Source organism: Littorina saxatilis, unplaced genomic scaffold (assembly GCF_037325665.1).
Source record: "Littorina saxatilis isolate snail1 unplaced genomic scaffold, US_GU_Lsax_2.0 scaffold_3156, whole genome shotgun sequence".
Lineage (NCBI taxonomy): Eukaryota > Metazoa > Mollusca > Gastropoda > Littorinimorpha > Littorinidae > Littorina > Littorina saxatilis.
The window spans coordinates 1-10000 of NW_027128575.1; the positions used below are offsets into that span (position 1 = coordinate 1).

At 40.8% G+C, this 10000-nt stretch overlaps 1 protein-coding gene across 1 annotated transcript; it reads left to right on the forward strand.

Annotated features, from left to right (window-relative positions):
- The first annotated feature begins 20 nt into the window (after positions 1-20).
- On the forward strand, positions 21-6312 carry LOC138956938 (uncharacterized). Its single transcript, XM_070328139.1, has 6 exons — positions 21-589; positions 1285-1399; positions 2075-2364; positions 2673-2923; positions 3685-3859; positions 5770-6312. Exons 1-6 carry the CDS (start codon positions 379-381, stop codon positions 5901-5903), a joined length of 1176 nt encoding a protein of 391 aa, XP_070184240.1. The 5' UTR covers positions 21-378; the 3' UTR covers positions 5904-6312.
- Positions 6313-10000: the final 3688 nt, after the last annotated feature.

The window sequence follows — 10000 nt, forward strand, 5'->3', positions numbered from 1 at the left end:
TTGATTTTTACCCCCTATGCCACACAACGTGTCATTTTCACTTTTGTCGAGTCGCCACCCAACGCTCAAGCACTGTCAGAGATCGTGCAAGGCATCCAACATGGCGGCGGATGACCAATTCCAGAGAGTTACGACCCCTGATTCTCATACCGCGCGCGCCGAGTAGAAATGCTGTTGATAACTTGAGTTTCTGCAATGGGCCTATACATGTATGATTTGTTTATTTCCTAAATGTATATAAAGTACAACTAGCACAATCTCTACGGTAGGGATGTTCTTCTGTGATTTGTTATAACTAATAAGTTATCCTGTGTGCTAAACTTAAACGCCTGATGATCAGAATTTGCTGGTTATGTTGCGCAGATATTCAGCTCCAATATGGTTTATTACCACCTTATTGAGTGGGCGAATGAAGACACCGACAAAGACGGGAAGCCTGGTGTCTCTGTGGTGCCAGACGGTTGGCTCGTCTTTGAGAGCCAAGAATGTATGTGGCCGCCGAATGCCACAACACGGATGATGAGGAACAACATGCCTCCAAGGCCAGACTGGGCAAAATACCGCTTCACCAAGATGGTCAAGAGTAGTTGTAAGTGACTTTCAATCTGTATGGTCTAGTTCAGCTGTTTCTTATAAATCTGAATAACTATCTTTGAGAGTAATATATTTGATTTTGATTGTGAATACCTGATAGCTCCATTTATATATCCAATGACTCACTTTTACCACTAAAGCTCCTAAGTGGGAACTAGTCTCAGAGTCTTTGAATTGAGATGATAAAACAGCACATGTAGATTTTGATTTTGTTTTCAATTCAGGCAGGCCAGAAATTGGATTACAATCTTTTGACTTTTACTTGTTTCTGATTTCACAACCATTATATCAGTCCATGTCATATTTGACCTTGGTTGCAATCTTCAATGACTAAATTAACTAATTAATAATTATGTTTTGAAAATGTATTTGAATACAGGGGTGGCCAAATGTCAAAATCTCAACTCGCCAGCAGGGCTAGTAACTCTACAAATGTACTTGCCCGAAACATACCAAATATATCTCAATACATACAGGTTTAACTCTCCTACCGGGCGATGACGGGACGTTGTTTACTCGCCCGGCAGAATTTTTACTCGCCTGTTGCGATTGGGCAATGGATTTGGCTACCCCTGTGAATATATGCAGTGAGTAAAAGGTTCCATGTGGGAAATACCAGTCGTCCAGTGTCAATTAGTTCATCAGACTTTGCAATTATTATTATTATTATTTTTTTTATTTTTTTTACAGCTAGCTGGGACACCATTAAAATTCTGGAGAAAAAGTACCTGGAAAAGAGTGACATCAACACAACTGAAGACGAGTCTGACAGTAAAAAAAGGAAAAGAACGCCACGTGTGCTTTGGTAAGTCATCAGCATCCTGGATTCATTGTTGTAATATGTAAGGCCAAGAACAAAAAAAATACTCATGGACCCGACTGACCCTATGCTTTACACTTGACCTTAGGATTTCTTTCTTCATTTCCTCCACAAATGAAAATATTATTTAGGAAATTTTGAGTGTTTGGGACCCTGAATGCTTTGTAAAGATAAAAATGTTCATGTCATTTCTGAGTTAATGATTCTAAAGATGAATTTTAAACCTCACAAAAGAAAATCAATCCCCCTACTTAATGATTTTGGCTAATAAAGGTTTTCCAATCTAACTAATCCTTGTACAATATATAGACATAGCAGCTTTATGAAATTCATTCCTGTATACAACTGTAAATTAATACATTAAAAAAATTATTTTGTTCTTTTTACTTTATTTGGCACACTTGAAGGCAAATGTTAACACGAACAGATAAGATTCGGCTTGTGTTATGCTCCATGATGAATGTATGTAGATATCCCCTTATTTCAACCTCCAAGTTTGTTGTTGTTGCTGTTTTTATCAGTCAGCATTTCAGTTTGCTATAATCCTTGGTAAATAGTAAGCCAAATGTAAATTGTTCAGTCAGGTTTTTGTCATTTGACAAAATTTACACTATTTAATGTACACAATTTGTTTTATGTTAATGTTTTTGTTTTATACAGGGAATCGCCAGCCACTTCACCTGAGAGGGCCTCGCCATCCCCTCCTCCACCTCCTTCACTTCCTCCCTTGAGAGAGAGAAGTGCTGCTTCACCTGCAGCGCTTTCATTATCACCTCCCCCTCCTCCCCAGAGAGAAAGAAGTGCTGCTTCGCCTGCAGTGCTTCTATTCTCACCTCCCCAGAGAGAGAGAAGTGCTGCAGTTCATGCATCTCCCCTTCCTCCAAGGGAAGAGGAACAGAGGTCCGCAGATGATTTTGCGAGCCCTCGAATACTTTCGGTGGAGGCAATTGGTGAGTACTAATTATTATGTTATCTTGTACTTTTTACACTGATATTTTGAAAAACAATTTTTCTCGTAAGCTGGTGTGTGAATTTCCATGCTTATCTGTTATCATTAGGTGATGCATTTCTAGAAACAAAAAGTTGTAAGAAAAGTACTATCCATAAAATTGAGAGATATTCTTACCCTATAAACATCCCCTGAATGTAAAGAAGAAGAAAATTTCCTGCGTCAGTCTTTATACTTTTTGTTTCTTAATCCTCTTTCGAGTGGCCTGAAATAAATGTTACAAATGACAGCCCGTCTTTCTGTCATCAGATTACAAGCCTTTCTTCGAGGCGCTCCTGAGGAACCAGGAGCAGATTAAAGCTGCCCTCAACCAGCAGAGGGGAGAAATACACAGCCTCCGGGCCCAGGTGAAGAGGCTGGAGAATGGGAGCACCGAGGGACGGGGGGAGTCCAGCAGCAGGCCAGAGCTTCCCGCTGGCTTCGTCTTTCCTCTCGAATCAGAGGATGAGCTGAGGAGGTTGGAGCGGGAGCTTGCTGACCAGACCATTTGCAAGCAGTTGGTAAGAGCTAGAATGTTTACATTTATTATGGGTACCAGGGCTATGTTCAGCATGCTTAAACTAAACGTCTGTCATAACTAACAACCAATACTTGTGCTGAGCCCCCCTAAAATAAAGTTGTGGTTTCAGTAATAATGCACCGGCCATCTGTACTGCCACCTTAAGCACTTTTTTCCCGCTCTAGCGAAAGTTTGAGTTTTGGAATTGTTAAGGTTTAAACAAATTTTCAGACCAACCTACCCTGGCTATTTAACCCTTGTCTCATTTGTTTTTATAATTGGCCCGAGGGGAAGAGGGTGGGGCTCATTCCTGGTCTCATCTCCTTAGGATTTGCCTCAAGTCTTAAGTATGTGATTCAGTAGGGTAATATTTTTAGAACTGTTCCAATGCCAAGTGCCTACAATGCTCTCCAGCTTGATTATTGACAATTACTGATGAAGTAAATGCATTTCTTTGGTCGTATAGGATATACATGTATATAAAAAAGGAGGTGGGCGTTTGGACTAATTTGCAATACCAGTTAATTGGTAAGCACCCGTCATGATGCCAACTTCCCTCATTATCTTTTGGCCAAGATAGTGATAGTTGTTGTAGTAACTTGACCGTTACTTTATCCCAAAATTTACCTTCACATTTTTGTTCTTCTTAATTTGAGCATAAGTATCCTCACCGCTTTGTAATAAAAATGTCAGCCTACCTGCCCTCCCATTTGAAAAAAGGATCTTGGCGTTATTTACTTCATTTTTTAAATTTTTTTTCAGGAGCGCCACCTCTACAATCTTGGAGGGAGCTCCTTCAGGGTCAGCCTCCGTGCTGCTGGGGGCACCCTGCTGGCACCATCCCTCCAAGGGAGGTGGAACTTGACCGGCTCAAATAAGAGCGGCCAGCAGAAGCTGGCCTTCAACTCCTTGACGAACGTCAAAAGAGTTCTTTACAGTAAGTAAATTACCAGCTCTTGGATTAATGTATTTGACTACATTTGAGATAAGTCAGCATGCTGAAATAGGTGTATTCAGCCAGAAGTTTGAAAGCAACTGCCTCTTCCTTTTAAACCTTGCCACATGTAAATAAGAGTTTTTATTAGAAACCTTTAATAGAAGCAGGACTGAATCCCAGTAAAAAAAGATTTTTAAATATATAAGCATTTCTTCAAGTGCTGTGAGTTTTTCAGGCATGGTACATCTTCGCGAATTCGAGAAAATACGCGAAAGTCTGTTCTGCGGAAAGGTATAAAAAAAGCTTTAAAAACCCAAAAGTTTTCAGGGGCATAACCCCCTGGACCCCCCCCCCCCCCCCCAGGGGCACTTCCCCTTGAACCCCAACATATTTTCAGGGATTGCCTGGTTCTTGAGGGTTTACTTTGCTCAATGCGTACACATCGTGAAATGAATACCTGTAATTTTTAATGAGTTTGTGCGTTTTGACCAATCACGGTTATCGTTTCATTTTAAAGTCAGCAGTGATTGGTCAAAACGCACAAACTCATTAAAAATTACAGGTATTCATTTCACGATGTCTACCTCCCGAAAGTGATTGAATTACGCCTAAGTTTCTGCAAGCCCACTACACTGATTTGTGAAGGAAAAGGGTCTGGAGAGCGCGTTTCTGATACCAATTTTTCCGGAACAAATGACGCGTTTAAGAAGTACGTATGCGTGTGTAGTGATCTGTTTAAATTACGTCAGAACGTATTGGTACTGCTCACCTTTCGAAAGCTAGGAGAAACGCAAACGGAAGAATGGTTCTCTGTCTGAGGAAGGTCTTTCCGACTAAATAGGTCATGAATGTGCCAGAGGAAGTGGATACCATTTGAAACGACTTGCCTACATAAATGAACTATCTTCGTGAAAGGTAGGTATCCTTTTCGGTGGAAGTGAAAAAAACACTACAAAGGCCATGTTGCATTTTGTGACCGTGAGCGAGAACAATGTATCCAACAGATTGAATTACAATAGCATTGATATGCTTCCGATTAGAAACTTCGAGGTGTACATTGGCGTTTGAAGCCCTCCCAAAGCTTAAATTGATGCCCTCCGTCGCTTCGCAACGTCGGGCATCGAATTTGCTTTGATCGGGCTTCAATCGCCAAGTACACCTCGAAGTTTCCAATCGGAAGCATATCAAGGCTTCAATAGTGTTTTTATTTTAGGTATATTGCTTTTAATAACCGGTAAATGAACTCTACAGATTGTGACACGTTTTAGGATGTTCCAGGAGTATGCTTTTAGTAGCGGACATTACATACTGTGATATAGAGTGGGTTTTAGTATGGTGACACCACTGTGACGCGATGAAGCCAGACTATGTTTTAGCAGCTGGTTATATTACCGGAATACACATCTAGTATGTTTTAGTAGTTTTAGTCGTTTTTTAACCACTGTGATGTGTTGGAAGAGTTTATTTTTATGTGCTGTTTTAGAGGTACATTTTATCAGTATGGAACATGTTCAGTTCTTACAGTAGTTGATAGGGGGGGGGGGGGGGGGGGGGGGGAATCCTATCTTATTCTGCGTACTTTTATTGTGGTTCCGATAGCTCTTAGAGTTTCATAGTTCTCACCATGTCTGTATAGTGTATGTATTAGTTACTGTGATACCAAATTGTCTTACCCATGTATGTATGATGCTATGCGCCAGTGATGTATGAATGCTATTTATTTTTGTTTTTATCACACAGCAAGCTGCTTTCCTCGTGTATTTTTTATGTTCATTCATGTATTGTACACTTGGCAATAAATTATCTATCTATCTATCTATCTATATTTGGCGAAAAGTTCGCTTGAATCAAAATTTTAATTGGGGTAATCTGTATGAAAGTAAAAAAGATTCAATTCATTTGTTTTGCAGATGCAGTTCATGAGCGCTACCAGACTCCAAAGGACACATTCAACTCCTACCTTGGGGACTGGCTGAGCACCTGGAGGGACAGGCTGTCAGGGGGGAAAAAAAACAGGGTTGGGGGGCAGCAAAAAGATTCTTAATAACCATTTTTGTTAAATCTTTTTTTGGTTCTTGTGGAAAACCTAATGTATTTATGGGTTTTCGTACTTTCCTAAATATCAAGGGAAATAATCAGCTGTATGAGATATTATAAATGCTTGTCAAATGTACATTTCTGCAAACTTTAAGTCTTCTTTTCGTGAGGTACCAGTATTCTAGTCCAGAATCCGAACTGTGTCAACATCTTGAACACACGGCCAATGTAAAATTGGCCTTGATACTGAACGATTACGGGAGATAATCATTGAATCATAAAACATAGGGAAATCCAACCACAGTCGGCTTCATTCAATTTTATGAATTCAGAGGCTAATTGGTACAAATCAGAAACGCAAAACTTGGTCTCCAAGTTTGATCAAACTGTTAGCAGCAGCAAGGGGGGGGGGGGGGGGGGGGGGGGGGGGAGTGTAAATATGAAAGCGTCTTAATTTTTTAATACCGTTGTTCAGTTTAGTTTCCATTTATTCTAGTTCAACAGAAGTTATTAATGGTCAGTTCTTTTTGCGTGTGTGAAAGAATCTTGTTCTGCTAGTTTGCTTTTCTTTGTTCGTTTGTTAATTTTTTAGATCTGTCTTGTATGGTTGATTCATTATATGTATGCCTGGCTTGTTTTACAGAAGAAAATAGCAGACAAATCAAAACAAAATAAAACAGTGAGCGACAGTACTTATTGGATTTTGTGCTTTGTTGACTGAATTTGAATAGTGTATATTTGTTCCTTGGATCTTTTTTCTTCTTTTTTTCTACTTTTCACAAAACCCTTTTAAACTGAGCTGTCTTTACCTTTTGATTCAGAATATTGTCATTGCTGTATGTGTGAGATCGAAAGGATTAATTCTAAAAGGCCAATTGGCCACACTAGATCTTTGTTTTACTGTCACATATCAGCCTATAGTTTTTAACAAGTGAATACAATTATTATGCATCTCACTTCATCACATTATAAATCTACCAGTCTGATTTAATTAGCCTTACAATTTCTAATTCATTTTGAAAAAAAACCATACTTGAATTCCAGGACTGCATGTAAGAAAAGATGCTGTTCTCACTTGTAAAAGACCGCACTGATATGTATGTGACAGTGAATCTGATATAATTCCCAGGCTGGAGCTAACTATAAATTAGCTCCCAAGCATAAGCCACCATAACCCCAACCAGGCTGCCAAGCAGTGCCAAGGGTATGCCAACCAGGCTGCCAAGCAGTGCCAAGGGTATGCCAACCAGGCTGCCAAGGGTATGCCAACCAGGCTGCCAAGCAGTGCCAAGGGTATGCCAACCAGGCTGCCAAGGGTATGCCAACCAGGCTGCCAAGCTTGTGCCAAGGTTGGCCCAGTGAGCATTTCTACCTTGGCCCAAGCCTGGCTGCCAGTCTGGGCCCAAGCTAGTAGCCAAGGTTGGACCAACCTTGGGTCAAGCTTGGTGTGCTGACTGGGCAGAGAGACAGAGACACTGAGACACAGAGACACACAGAGACACAGAGACACAGACACACACAGACACACACAGACACACACACAGACACACAAAGACACACACAGACACAGAGACACAAAGAGACACAGAGACACACAGAGACAAAGAGCGAGCGATATGGAAGGACAAAATCCAACAGGAGCAATACTGACCTGACAGGGATAGAAGCAGAAGAACAAGGATCATTCCAGGGACTGAAAGGCTCGTCATGGCGATGACTGATGTTCAAAGTCTACCTTCACCTGCTTCGTTGAGGATACCTTGTTTTTCCTTCTTGCTTTCTACAATGACGTGAACGAGTGGAGCATGTATAAAAGTAAGTCTGTCAGTATAAAGTAACTGTATGTTGCATATAAACTTCGCCAAAAATGTATTGCAACAAATTTCGCACGCAAATAAAAGCATTACTTCCCCTGTCATTTCATTCAAACTTTATATGCCACATCCAAAAGATGATCCAGATAGGCCAGTAAACGGCCTTAACTGGCATATAACATTTGAATGAAATTACAGGAGAATTATTAAGGGCGGGGATGTAGCTCAGTCGGTAGCGCGCTGGATTTGTATCCAGTTGGCCGCTGTCAGCGTGAGTTCGTCCCCACGTTCGGCGAGAGATTTATTTCTCAGAGTCAACTTTGTGTGCAGACTCTCCTCGGTGTCCGAACACCCCCGTGTGTACACGCAAGCACAAGATCAAGTGCGCACGAAAAAGATCCTGTAATCCATGTCAGAGTTCGGTGGGTTATAGAAACACGAAAATACCCAGCATGCTTCCTCCGAAAACGGCGTATGGCTGCCTAAATGGCGGGGTAAAAAACGGTCATACACGTAAAAATTCCACTCGTGTAAAAAACACGAGTGTACGTGGGAGTTTCAGCCCAGGAACGCAGAAGAAGAAGACAGGAGAATTAATGCTTTTATGTGGGTGCGAAATTCAGTTTGTTACAATAATTTGTTGGCGAAGTTTATAAACTGTGCGTTTATTGTATAAAATGCTGCCTACTGTGTCTACTCACACCGCGTTTAATAATACTTTGTCTCTACATCTAAAAGATGATAGATATGCAAAAGCATGGTTATCTTCGTGCATCTGAAACAAACACAACAATTGCATCGGCGGTGCGAACAGATGGCAATTGACAAAGTGACAATTTTACAAAGTGCGTAAAATGCAGAAATGGATATTTACTATGTTTTGGCAAGATACGAGAACGACTCCTTGCAGTCGATTGAGTTTGGTTAGGTTGTGGGTGTTCGTCTTTCGTATCATTAGAGAAAGAAACAATGTATGACTCAACGTAAGCGAAATTACCCCTTTAATGTGAATAGAATAAAGGACATGTTATTGACAGTTGTCAAATGTGTGTGTGTGTGTGTGTGTGTGTGTGTGTGTGTGTGTGTGTGTGTGTGTGTGTGCGTGTGTATGTGTGTGTGTGTTTTGTGTGTGTGCATGTGTGTGTGCATGCGTGCATGTGTGTGTGTGTGTGTGTGTGTGTATCCGTTTGTTTGTAGCATTTTCAACCTTGATTCTGTGTGTCCAGGCAATCTATATTAAACGATTAGGTTCAGACATGTTAATTTCGGTCATATTTGCGGAATTCGGTTGGCCTTTTTGGCTTTGCAAGTGGAGATTAAATGGAAATAATGTTTTTCACGAGTCATGGGACATGCACTGTGTGTGTGTGTGTGTGTGTGTGTGTGTGTGTGTGTGTGTGTGTGTGTGTGTGTGTGTGTGTGTGTGTGTGTTTTGTGTGTGTATGAGTGTGTGTGTGTGTGTGTGTTTGTGTGTGTGTTTGTTTGTGTGTGTGTGTGTGTGTGTATGTAATGATATATTTAGGTAGCACACATCAGCTCTCCCATGGCTGCCGTTCGAATCAAAAACGCCCACCTAGAACAATATGGATATGTCATGTCTGACAGATGAGATTATTTTTCGTTTTTTTATTTTTTTTATTTCACTAATAACTTCCTTGTTGTGTAGAGGTTATCTGATGAATCCGGTTTGGTTTGATAATTAACATATATTTATCTAAAGGATGCATCGCTTTTCAGTCACAAAACGTGTTTCATTATGTCATGGATTACTCTCTTCGATGTTTGCGTTGTTCTCTGTTCACACAGCATAATTAGCCAGCATGGTGAGAAGGTAACATATTGTTCGTGATGTCACCGACTTCATGATACCTGTAAATATCTGAACGAAATTCTGCATAGTGCGTTTTCTGAGCCATGTACAATGAAAGCTTGGATTTACAAGAAAATAAAAGATATTTTATATGACTGTAAAAGAGGTTTATATATTCAACAAGTCTGGGTTTTCCCCCCATATATCTAGCACGCACACACACACACACACACTAACACATACACACACACACACTAACATACACACACACTAACTTACACACACACTATACATACACACACACTAACACCGTTCAGAAAGGCAAGAGAGAGAGAGAGAGAGAGAGAGGGGGGGATGGATGGAGGGAGGGAGGATGACGACTCATCATTTAAGAGAGAGAGAGAGAGAGAGAGAGAGAGAGAGAGAGGGGGGGGAAAGGGAGGGAGGGAGCATGACGACTCATCATTGAAGAGAGAGAGG